General features: G+C 35.5%; 1 protein-coding gene across 12 annotated transcripts in view; it reads right to left on the bottom strand.

The window, feature by feature from the left end:
• Window positions 1-13428, bottom strand: part of SIPA1L1 (signal induced proliferation associated 1 like 1) — a 394920-nt gene that overhangs the window by 78206 nt on the left and 303286 nt on the right. For all 12 annotated transcript variants that reach the window (XM_067557845.1, XM_067557840.1, XM_067557837.1 and 9 more), the window contains 2 exons: window positions 7822-7925; window positions 5147-5304 (listed from right to left, as the gene is read on the bottom strand). In XM_067557845.1, the coding sequence (XP_067413946.1) occupies window positions 5147-5304; window positions 7822-7925 (262 nt within the window). The remainder of the gene's footprint in view (window positions 1-5146; window positions 5305-7821; window positions 7926-13428) is intronic.

Genomic DNA, 13428 nt, shown 5'->3' with positions numbered 1-13428 from the left:
GACTTTAGCCTTTGACTTAGAATCTTCTGTGCTTTGTGGCACTTTTTTCCCACTGCTCTTTATCCAGAACAAGATGTTTGACTCCATCGTGAGTCGTCTCCATAGAATCATTTTTGATCATCCTGTGATAGGTCATTGTTTGTCCTCCATGTCATCTCCTTCCTCCAGGTGGAATCCAATCTAAGATGTAACTTGTGGTTTAGCAATAGGGTAACCTAATGACACAACCAAACCACAACAGTCATTTTAATAATTGAGTCCACAGTCTTCTGACCCATGTGGAGCATAATTCCACACTGGTTACATGATCTCTTCAATTAATTTCCAAGTTTCTTCTTAAAGAATGACAGTGGAATGCATTAAAGCTTCCTGTTGTGTATTTCTACCATTCGCCATATTTCTGAGGTGTACAATAGTGTTTGACAATAGGGAATATGATCCACTGGCTTTACCAATTCCTGTCCTCACTTCTTTAGAGAGCCAGTCATTAGCGCATATTGTAATCCACGACAGACGAAGCCATCAACTCTTTCATACTCTTCTCCATCAATCACACATCCGCCACTGTTGACAGTATTCTCTCCTATCTACATAGTCTTGGTTTTCTGTATACTAATTGTGAAGTCTCACTTTAGCAGCTCTTGTTTTTATGCTCATAAAGTATTTTTTTCATTCTATCCAACTTGGTATCCAGTATGACTATATCATCTACAAAAACTAAGTCTCTCATTTTATCTCTTGCCTAAACATCACCAGTGTCCTAGGCAGCAGCCATCGCTCTTCTCATTACAATGTGTATGACAATGCAAAAGAGAAATGGGGATAATACACAGCCCTGCATTATGCCAGTAACTATCTTAAATTATTCCATGTCTCTGATTTCCGTACTGATGCAGAACACAGACTCTTCATAAATATAAAGTTTTATCAAATTAATCATCTTTATTGGAATTCTATTGTGTCTCAAGATCTTCCAGAGGCCTTCTCTGTGGATATCATCATAAGCTTTTGTAAAATTAAAAAGTTAAAAACTATCATCTGCTGGTATTCTAAGCCTCTCTCATTAAATCTACTCAAGATCAAAATCTGGTCTGGACATAACCTACTGGATCGAAATCCAGCCTTTATCAACAGCCATTTACATCCTATTCAAAATAATGCAAAACACTTTTCCAGGTACAGATAGGAGTATTAACCCTCTCCAATTATCACAAATAAACTATATCCCCTTTTTAGTAATTTTGCAGATAACACCTCTTTCTCCAATCTTTAGGATAGATCTTTTTTCCCCAAACCATTTTGTACAACTTGCACATGTAATTCTCTCCAGTTTTTAACATTTCAGAATCTATCTTATCATAAGCTGGTGCTTTACTACTCTTCAGATGGTTTATGCCCCCAGTTACTGCCTTGAAAGTAAAAATGAAAGCTTCTAGTGATATAAGTAACTTGCTATTTTCACATCTCTCAATGTGGGCTAGTGGTTCTAGCCAATTGAGCAGAACCTGGAAATGTTCCATCCAATAGTCTCTTTGTCCTTCCTCTGTGGTTAAAACTACCATCTTAAACCTTCACAATACCACAAAATTTAGAATTATGATGTCAGTTTAGACAGTAGTAAAAGCTTTTTAAAATCCCCTCTCTTGTAAGCTGCCTCAGTTTCTCTTGCTTTATTTTCAATCCATTCTCTTCTGTCTGCTGGCTTATTTTTTAACTTTCCTGTCTATGTCCAAAGAATAGCTCTTTTACTGCTCTCTTGTTCTTGTTTAAATCTCATCTCTAATTCCTTCCTCTTTTCCAAACTCCTCAATGTATTTGGTTGGAGCCAATTTTCTTTCTTTAATTTTCTCACCCCCACTGTAGTTCTGGCTGCATCCACACTTGTTTCTTTGAACAACTGCCATTGTTCTTATATGTCTTCTATCAACAACTTTAACTTTTCAGATCTATTGCTACATTGCTGCTTGAAACACATCTTTATTGCTGGATATACTTTCTAGTATCATACATGCTATCTTCATTGTGTGGTGTAACTTTCTTTTTTGTTCTGTTCTGATTGTCCTAACAACAAGATAGTGGTCGCTTCTGACATCAGCACTCCTAAATACCCTGGCGTCCAATAACAATCTTCTCCAGTGACTACCAATGGCATCATCATCAATCTATTTCTGGTTGAAGCCATCATTTGATCTCCATGTCAATTTGTGTCTTTCCTTATGTGGAAATAGTTTAATCCAATGCGAACAACGCATAGACTACAGAGTTCAACAAAACGTACTACATCATCAGTCTGTCCTGGGATGCCACATCTGCCCATAATGTGTTCATATTTAATATCATCATCAACAACCTGTGCACTTTGATCTCCCTTGAAGAGAACAATGTCAGATTTATTGATCTTACCAAGGAAACACTGCAATCTTTCACAGACACAATCTTTGACCTATTCATTCCTATTGTTTGTTGGTGCATAATACTGAACAACTGTGACTTTTGCATGGTTTCTCACTAAGCAAGCTGGCAATATTCTTGAGTTTAGAGGTTTCCATTCTCAGTGCTTGAGCAGCTTCCTTGCTCTATAATAAGCCTATGCCTTCTTGATGTTTGTCATCTTATCTTCCAAAATATGAAATAATCATGCCTTCCACTGATAATTTGCCTTGTCCAGTCCACCTCATCTCACTCAGTCCAAGTATATTTGGCCAAAGACTTTCATTTCTCTGATAACTTGTGTCAGTCAACCAGTGCTCCAAAAGGATCTAACATTTCAATATTCAATTCTCGTCTTAACCTTAGCAGCGAAGACATTCAAGGGCATGTGATCAGTGACACAGCAATTTTTCCAAAACAAAGTGTGATTTATTTTGCCCAAATGATACACAGACCTTACAGAAGTAGATTTAAAAATAAGAAAGAGACCTATATACATATTGTCTTATCTACACTTGGCATTCCCTTCAAGCCCTTAGCTAGACATGACTTAGTCTTGCTGCCCTCTGTTCTCTTTTCTAGGCACCAAGTCATAGCTTGTTTGCTGAAGACCCTGGTTCTCAAGTCAGTCTCTATGTGTGTCAGCATTGCTGCATGCTAACTCTGTGTCCACATCAGCTTTCAATGTGACCACTTCATCCTTCCCTTTCTGCATCTTTTTAACCCCTCAGAATCTTTTTGTCTCACAGCCTTAGTCTTGCAAAGAGGAAAACATCTTAATCTGAATGGTGCCAGCAAGGTAGCTTCTTCCCCCAATTGATTCTCCAGCCATTGTTGACATAATTCCTTTGAAGCATGTACCTGAGAGGCTGATTTATCTCTGACATTGTTTTAGCCTTGGTGGGTTCCTTAACAATCAAACTTTACAGCCTCCTTTGATTTAACTCTATACATTCAGTCAGACAGCAATATAAAATTGAACAGGCAAAACAAGTCAGACATAATAATTTCTAAGAAACAATACAGACCCTTTACCAGTTTGTCACAGTTAGGACATTGATTGGATAAGAATAAAAATGATCTCAGAGTTGACCTCTGAGCTGAACCAGTAAAGTGTAATCAGAAAACAAGTATTCAGTATGTTAAAATCTCATTTTTATGAAAATCAATCAAGATTAAAGAAACATCCCAAAACAGTGAGGTTAATATCACTTTTGAAAAATCACCTATCACCACCAAGTTTGCTTTGTAATCTAATTTTTTGGCAACTGATATTCAAATATGTAAACGATCAGACCTTCCTTGGAGGGGATGACAACATATCAGAAGTCACTCAGCAGGAAGCACTCAAATGGTGCAGTCATTTGGCTCACAATCATTTCCATTTGTCCTGGAGGGTCTTTTTGTTATCAGATAGGCTGCCTATGACTTAAGTACAATTGCTGCATATAATGAAAAGTTACTAGAGACATTTTGCAGGGTTAAGTTTTCCAGTATCATGAACTGCAGGGGTAAGAATTTAATCTTTACCATACAGTTAGCAATGAAGCTGTTTTAGAAGGTGAATGCTGATGATATGGAAACTAGTACTTCAATAGATTGTTTATCTTTGAAGGGAGGGAGAAACACTGTCCAAGTCTACTCCTTTCATATGATGTTCAATGTAAGACCCAGCACCATCTTATGTCATATGGTTTTCTGTTTCACCTAGCATTTATGAACCTATGAAACTCTTCCAAATAATCTAGTGGAGAAAAAAGTAAACTTACTCTGAGAGGTTTGCTATAAAACTTTTCAGAACTGAATTGTATAAATCTGGATCAAGTATTTATACTGGAAAAAACATTAATGAAGGATTTTAAGCCCATGGAAGGTTCATGAAACACACAAAGGCCCTGATCCTGCAAGTTACCATGCATGGAAAGACTCCTGTATCTGTGTAGAGAGAGATATCACTGAAACCAAGTGGCTTGGCTGCTTTGTAATCGGGAAACTATGTTTCTCTACAGAAGCCAAGTGTGTAATAAAAATATGGTTTCAGACAGAAAATGTAGCTCTAAGTTTCTTCTTTATGCAGAGCTGGCCACACTTCATCAATGGCTTCATTGAAGTAGCAGGATGAACTCAGATTCCTGAGTCTCTTCCACAAAAAGCAGCAAACCCATTATTAGTTATCAACAAAAATTGGTACTTTTTCTAGATTACAAATATTAAGAATAATACCACCAAATGATATCAAAAGTTTTCTTTCTACATATAAATTAGAGTTACCTAACCTTAGAAAATTTAGCATAAAAATCACTTTCAATACAAAGATTTAACGAGCACATGGATTGATACAGCGCTAAATTCAATTAATCTGGAAGCTTCAGAATTTTTTCAAAAGGGAACAACTTAATTTCAAAATTGCACCATAGTTTTTAAACTCCATGTTTAAAAATATAAGAATCCCAGAGCTCAGTATCCAATCAGTAACAAAATAAATCTTTATTTTACATGTTCAATTGCATTATTTAGGCACTATTTTAACAGATTGTTTCCTGAATCAGTCTATGTACCTACCAGTACCCATTCTAGTTTGTGATGTTAATAAATTTCTCTAGTTTTCAACATCCAGAAAACTGTTTCCTTAAAAATTCAATAAAATGTATTAAATTTAAGAATGCAAAGAGGTGCTAAGCTTCAACCTTTTTGCTGTTAACCCGGTAATAGCTACCTGTAACAGATGTTGTCAGTGCAGGGGTTGTGCACTCTTACAATGACAAAGACATGCTGGAAGTGAGATCGAATGTTCTTTGGGCTGAATGGCTGCGCTCCAGTTTCCTGGAAAACTATCGTCACAATATCGTTTCCAATATGCCGTTTTCTCAGGAGCTAAAAAGAATTAAAAAGATGACGAAAATGGAAATCTCAGAACATAGTTTAAAATACACCAATGTTTTAATAATATTTTTCATTTCTCCTGCAATTATATTTTTAAAATATCATTACTATTTATGGGGTAATTTTTGTGTAATCCACACAGCTACTGCCATCATTTTATTCTACAAGGCAATGCAGATATTAATATATGGAATATCTGAGGACTTAAATGAGGAACTTGTGAACGCCTGACATATTAGATGAAGTGCTAGCATCCTGCATTTTCTGTTTCCATAACAACAGTTTTAATTCTATTTTAAACACTAAGAAAGGCCTACCTACGGGAAAGACTTTAAATGATTCTAAAATCAAATAAATTGTCATGCAAAGTATGTTCTGGTTTAATTTGTCTACTTGTTTTTTGTGCGAGTGCTAACATTATGAGCGGGTAATATTTAGAAGTTGAACAATGTTCCTCAATATATAATTATTGAAAATTTGAGATAGCTTAATATTTCCTGTTGACACTGGTTGATAATGTGTTAATGTTAATTTTTCAAAGATGTTTTTCTTTTTAAATCCAACACTACAGTCTAAAAATATCTTTCTTCTGCAAAAACAACAGCAACAAAAACTTTCTGTAATACATAAAAGAGTACAAGATCCTAATGCAATTCTGCAGTAAACACTTCAACATTACTCCTCAAGCAGGGCTTATTATGATGACAACAAAAATGCTGGTGAGTAGACAAAAGTAAACAAAAACTCATGTTAACTGTGATCTTGTATAAATAACAGGTTTCAATTTTTTTTGTAAAATGGATATACAAATTTCCTTCATTACTGAAAAACAGGCACTTCTGGACTGAAAAGAAGTAGTTGTTTAACAATGCACAGCAACATTACAGACTACTTTAGGAAAGAAAGAGATGATTATATTTATTCAATTGACAATTTACTGGTAGGGGGAATTTATGTAGGTAGAATGTGATTATCTGAGTTTGAAATTGGCCAGGATATTTGAGTTAACATCTCTGCTCTTATAAAAGAGTGCCAAGGGTGCTTTCATGACTATAAGATTTTATGTTTCAACCAAAGGACAGAACCACAAAACAGTACAATACATCTCCTCTTTCCCATCCCCACAAATACCATGAGACACACTGATTTAATTCTGTCTTTGAGGAGAAAGTGCCAACTATTGCACGTCCAAAACAACATTCTACAACCACCTATATCTATTTTTGTCCTTTAAAGTCTCTCTTCAGAGTACTGAACCAGCCCATCTCTGTTTAAGGTTCGATTAGGTGGTTAAGAGGACAAAAAAAGTATCCTGTGATTGGGAACTCAGAATATTTCCTGTATAGATCCTCACCCTTGGGTACACATATTAACTCCATATCTTTGCCAGAACCCTCTGAGAAGCTTTGGCTCTTGGGGCCATTCATGTATTCCCCTGTGACGTTGAATATTTGGATATGTAGGAATATTAAAAACGGCAGCCATGCCACTCAGTTCCTACCACTGATTAAAAGCCTGGACCATAGACTCTGAAGAAGTAGAGATGGAGGATGTGTTAATGGGGTCTGTAAAGACAATCACCTCAAAGAACTCCAGTCACTCATGATTAATATAGGTGTTTCTCGTCTTCAAGTATTGCTTGAATGGATCCACTGTCTTGGAAGGATTTCAGTGGACTGAAGGAAGGGATGATGGAGCCTAAGCTAACTAGTTTGAACTTTGAACAAATTTAGTTGAAGATTACATTTGTTATTGAGAGTAGACAGTAGCACTATACAACAATTTATAACAAGGTATGAAAAATTCTTTAACGTACAAGGGGAATTTTAGATAGGTGTAATGTATATATTCATACAGTAATTACCAAATTGGAAGCTGGTCCACATAAAAGGGGGATTTCTATCCATTTTAGACATAACAAATGTAATCTTCAACTAAATTGCAAAGTACACTAAGACCTCTCTGATTTTATTTATAGTTATTAATATTATTGTACAATGTTCTCTCTTCTTGAAAATCTCAGATAATAACTAATACTAAAATATAATGAAAATACATTTTTTCACAGGACTGTCCCTTCTACCTATTCAGAGCCTAGAATGACCTACATAGACCTGTTTGCTGAGCATCCTGTGACAGAGTTAGCTAGTTTTATTCCTGATATAGATGCAATTCAATTACTTATATTTTTGTGTTGTTTGGACACTGCAGAGTACTTTTTAGCAGGGTGCATACAGTAGTTGTCAAATACCAGTGTTTGCCAAACAGCCACCACAATTATTTACTGTTTTAAGTATGAGATTATTCACAAAGCTACTCATTTGACCTTTGACCTAAATTTTTTCCTGCTTATTCACTTGCTTTGACATCACTCTGTGTTCAACACTTTAAGAAAATTAAGTGCTTTCTGCCACCATTACAGGTGTAATATTCAGTTATCATTTGACAGTACAACTACTTTATGAGGTAGTGGACAGAAGAATTCCAAATAGTTAAAGTCCATCCTACCTGTTGCTTGTTGTTAGGCGTGTATGGCAGCATAGTAGAAACATGGAACATGATTTCATAATCCTTGTAAGTTGTATAGAGAGAGTGAGTGCCTGTTGAATCAGCTGCAATTAAAAATAAATAAAAAGTGAAAAAAAAACAACAACACTATTAAGTCCTTTAAAATACTTTAAAACAGAATTGTCAAGTTGTCATGAAAACTTACTAGCTCGGGCACAAAACCCACTCATCATTCATCTTCTTAATAATGACAATAATGAAAAACCTAATACAATTTATTCATTTGCCAAAACTTTCAGTCAGCAGGCAAATATAATTTTGCAAAGTTATTTTAATACAAGATGTTTAAAAGAACTTGTAAGAGCAAGAAAATTATGAAATTACGAAGAATGCTGAACATCCTGAACTCAATCTAATTGAACTCTGGCATTGTAGGAAATACCACAGGAACTCCACAAGAGTACCACATATATACTTATGAAATATATATTAATGTAATATGTTGGAAAAAGTAGTCTACATCATACTTATATCCATCTATATATACTACATAGCTAAGTGGTTTTTTTAATGGTGAGGAACATTATTTAGTGTGGAAGAATAAGGTCACAAAAATGCCTTGATACCTTTACCTTATGGACCAACATGGTACTTGCATAAATCAGTTAGTATTCTCCAGTTGTTAAGTGTCTTCAAGATTAATGTCCCTATCTGCATACTCCATCTTACTAAACGAATTTCAAAAAAACCTTTGAAAAAGTCCATCACAAGAAGCTATTAAAGCAAGTAGGTAGCCATGTGGTGAGTGGGAAAATACTAGACAAATTAGAGGATTGGTTCAAAAGAAATCTGATGAGGTTCAATAAGGACAAGTGCAGAGTCCTGCACTTAGGACAGAAGAATCCCATGCACTACTACAGACTGGGGACTGACCAGCTAGGCAGTAATTCTGCAGAAAAGGACCGAGGGGTTACAGTGGACAAGAAGCTGGATACGAGTCAACAGTGCGCCCTTATTGCCAAGAAGGCTAACGGCATATTGGGCTGCATTAGTAAGAGCATTGCCAGCAGATTGAGGGAAGTGATTATTCCCCTCTATTTGGCACTGGTGAGGCCTTGTTTGAAATATTGTGTCTAGTTTTGAGACCCCCACTATAGAAAGGATATGGACAAATTGGAGGGAAACAAAAATGATTAGGGGGCTGGACCACATGACTCATGAGGAGAGGCTGAGGGAACTAGGCTTGTTTAGTCTGCAGAAGAGAAGAATAAGGGAGGATTTGATTGCGGCCTTCAACTACCTGAAGGGGGGTTGCAGAGAGGATGGAGCTAGGTTGCTCTCAGTGGTGGCAGATGACAGAACAAGGAACATTGATCTCAAGCTGCAGTGAGGGAGGTCTAAGTTGGATATTAGGAAAAACATTTTCACTAGGAGGGTAGCAAAGCACTGGAATGGGTACCTAGGGAGGTGATGGAATCTCCATCCTTAGAGGTCTTTAAGGCCCAGTTTGATAAAGCTCTGGCTAGGATGTTGAAGTTGGGGTTGATCCTGCTTTTAGCAGGGGGTTGGATTAGATGACCTCTTGAGGTCCCTTCCAACCCTAATCTTCTATGATTCTAAGTGTGCAAAGTTATGATTGCTAAAGAAAAGGTAAATTGAGCACTTCCAATTTCTCCTTTCTCAATAAAGAAGATGACATTGCATTACAAGGCAACATATTTCAAACTGAAATAAAGGAAATATATTTTATACAACATGTAATTAATTTGTGGAACCAGCAAAATCCATTATTGGCACTGCTCTCAGTAAATATATCCTTAAACTGTGTCATATAGAGAATTCACTTTTTCCTCCATCACATTTCTTCTCTCCTGATAATACAGAATGTTTTCAGGAAAGAACACCACCAGTAGTTTGTAAAACAGTGACAGGCTCTTGACTTCTGATGAAGTAACTGTCATTCTAGCAAAAGTCTATGATTGGGGATTAGGATGTTTTTCATAGATTCATAGATTATAAAGCCAGAAGGGACCACTGTGATCATCTAGTCTGACCTCTTATATAACATAGATCAAAGGACTTCCCCAAATTGACTCCTGTTTGAACCAGAATATCTTTTAGATAAACACCCAATCTTGATTTTAAAATTGCCAGTGATGGAGAATTCACCACAACCTTTGGTAAGGTGTTCCAGTGGTTAACTACCCTCATTGTTAAAAATGTGCACCTTATTTCTACATTGAATTTGTCTAGCTTCAACTTCCAGCCATTGGATTTTGTTATACTTTTGGCTTCTAGACTGAACAGACTTCTATTATCAAATTTCTGTTCCCCATGTAAGTACTTACAGACTGTGATCAAGTCACCCCATAATTTTCTCTTTGATAAACTAAATAGATTGAATTAATTGAGACTTTCGTTATAAGGCTTGTTTTCAAATACCTTAAGCATTCTCACGGCTCTTCCCTGAAGTCTCTCCCACTTACCAACATCCTTCTCGAACTGTTGACACCAGAACTGGACACTATTAAAGAAGTGGTTGTACCAATGTCAAATAACGAGGAGTATATATAACCTCCCTATCCCTATGCAAGATTCCCCTGGATATACATCCAAGGATAACATTAGCCTTGTGGCTACAGCATCACACTGGGAGCTCATGTTCAGATAATTATCCACCATGACACCCAAGTCTTTTTCAGAGTCTCAGCTTTCCAGGATAGAGTCTCCCATCCTGCAAATATGGCCTACTTTCATTCTTCCTAGATGTATGACTTTATATTTGGTCTTATTTAAATGAAAATTATTTGCTCATGTCCAGTTTACCAAGTGGTCCAGATTGCTATTATTTCTCTCTCTCCCATCTTTTTATCATCTTATTATTTTATGTTTTCTGCCAGATAATTGATAATAATGTTAAACAGCATAGAGCCAAGAACCAATCCCTGCACGACCCCACCCGAAATACACCCACTTGACGATTCCCTGTTCACAATTACATTTTGAGACCTATCAGTCAGTTTTTGATCTATGTAATGTGTGCTATATTGATTTTGTATGATTCTAGTTTCTTAATCAAAATGCTGTGCAGTACCAAGTCAAATGCCCTACAGAAACCTAAGTATATTACATCAATACTATTATCTATTATCTTTATCAACCAAACAAAGTCTCATAAAAATTTACATTGGTTTAATAAAATCTACTTTCCATAAATCCATGCTGATCACCCTTTAGTTCTTTATTAATCAAAACCAATATAATAAGTTCCATTATTTTGGATCCATGTCAGATTGACAGGCCTAAAGTTACCCAGATCATCTCATTACCCTTTTAAAATACTCATGAATCAGTATTTATCATGACACAGACAGAAATGAAACATTTATATTTAAGCACAACAGGTTATAAAATTTAAAGACAATGTAAAAACAAAAAGAAATCATTTGAGAGGTTTCCTTGTTATTTAATTATTATAAATGATGCCCATAATTCCCTGAAACCCTAAGATATATGTAATTTCAAAACCTTATTTTCCATCCAAAGACTCCGGACTATCAGAAGTTAAGCTATTCCCCCTGCAACAAATCTGGAAGTATTCAAACAAAACAAACAGATGTTGTTCCTTTCAACAATTGCACTGGTTGAAGTTCACAGCTAAAATGAATAAAAATGACTTCCCATTACTGACCCAAAATACTTTTCAGCTCATTTCTTCCTGGAATACAATCCCCTATTTAGTAGGTATGGCCTACATTCTTTGTTTCTAGCTGTATAAAATTCGGCTATATTAATATGCATTCTTTGAATGGGCCCAGTTTAACAAGTAATTCAAATTGTTCTGTATGATGATCATAAGACAATTACTTACCTATTTTGAATTAAGGCATTTCAAGAGCACTCTGCTGGTTCAATACAGTACAGTGGAAAAACCATACCAGACTCAGAAATATAAGATCACATCCCAACACTCATGTTTTAGAAGAAATGATAATATTTCATTGTAATATTAGATTTAGATACCCAAAGTAAGGACTACCAATGCTGAATATGAATGCAAGATATTTTAATGAGCTCCAAAGCATAAGAATCCAGGAATTAAAAATTGAAAGAAAAAGTTAAATATCTTAAAGTGTAGTTTGTGCAATATTTTCCTGTGCCAAATACAATGATATATCCATTCAAGGGTACAACCAACATATGTCACTAGAAGGTTGTTTCCTTTAACAGTATTCCTAACATATTGCATCACTCAATTCATTTTGCAGGTTTATCGCTTGGAAATATCTAGTCTCTGTATTCATGCAGAATCTGAAGAGCCTGTAGTTCTTATTAAATTTACATTTAAAAGATTTCTCTCTTTGGGATGTGAGGAAAGTGAACTTTTCTCTTCTGAATATTAGAAATACTAGCCCAGTTCAAACTGAAAAAAAACCCACTAAGGAAACAGCTAATTCTTCACCCACTCACTAAAAGAATCCAAATGCTGACTCCTCCCCTTCCTAGTTTTTTTTAGGGTTCTCCCACATGATTTCTCTCATAGGTAACAGAAGGAAAACTAGGTTACATGACACTGATTTGAGAGAGGTGAATAATGAACATTCTAAGGAGGTTTTATACATTCAATTTTGACATTCTTTACTGGTTACAGCAAGAAGATCTTTAAAGTAATACTTCAGAAGTTTATTAATTTCATATTTTTAATAATCTCTTGCTCTCACTGCCTATAGTTACAATACTGGTGACAGTAGAACCACGGCAACAGGACATTTTTTGCTGAGCTGAAGTATATGAATGCTTTTCTATTTTCATGACTCAATTCCTTATTTAATTTCCTGTACTGCAAGGAGCGAGATAAGGATAGACTTCAATACAAATGGATTAATCCTAATGCTCAAAGATGTCAGAGTTTTTACAGAGATTTTAAAATTGAAGGAACATACAGACACCATAAGGACTATCTAATAAATACAGGTCTCACTAAGTGTATTATGCCACCTTCATACAAAAGGCAGAATATTTCTTTTATAAATATTGCCATGTAAGTCCAGATCACCGTTCCAATGCATTTTTGAAACAATAAATTTATGGCCAAAGCTAGTGGTATAGTTGTCAAAAATAGTTTAAATTATGTAGGCCAACTCAGTAGAAGTCACTAAGAAGAAGAGAATAAATTCAGTAGTAAGGGAAAGTACAAAACCCTAGAAGAGGTAGACTACGTAGGCTGGACACAGAATAAAACTAACAGATCAGTTTGCCACGTTCAAGATTATGAACTGAGGTCTACATAGCCATTTTAGCATATTCTTTTTCTGGCAGTCACAGATCATTAAGATGATCATTAAAAATTAACACAAATGAATATGGCACAATCAACGCATTTATGGTAAATACCTTGTTATATTAATACTGATCTCAAAAGCTACTCATTTTTTACTTTGAATTTTTGGAACATCTTTGCACCAGAGTTTTGGTTCATTGTAAAATGTGTAATGTTTATCATCAAAGCTATGGTCATGTGGACATGGTTCAATTTACGTTTGCTTTGTTTTTACTCATCCTTTGATATTGAAAAGCTTTTTTTTTTTTTTTTTTTTTTAAAGCCAA

Source organism: Emydura macquarii, unplaced genomic scaffold (genome assembly GCF_026122565.2).
Source record: "Emydura macquarii macquarii isolate MOO-44397 ecotype Brisbane River unplaced genomic scaffold, CSIRO-AGI_Emac_v2 contig_1876, whole genome shotgun sequence".
NCBI classification, from domain to species: domain Eukaryota; kingdom Metazoa; phylum Chordata; order Testudines; family Chelidae; genus Emydura; species Emydura macquarii.
The sequence above is the reverse complement of the archived record's forward strand: the minus strand, read 5'-3'. Positions and strand labels throughout refer to the sequence as shown.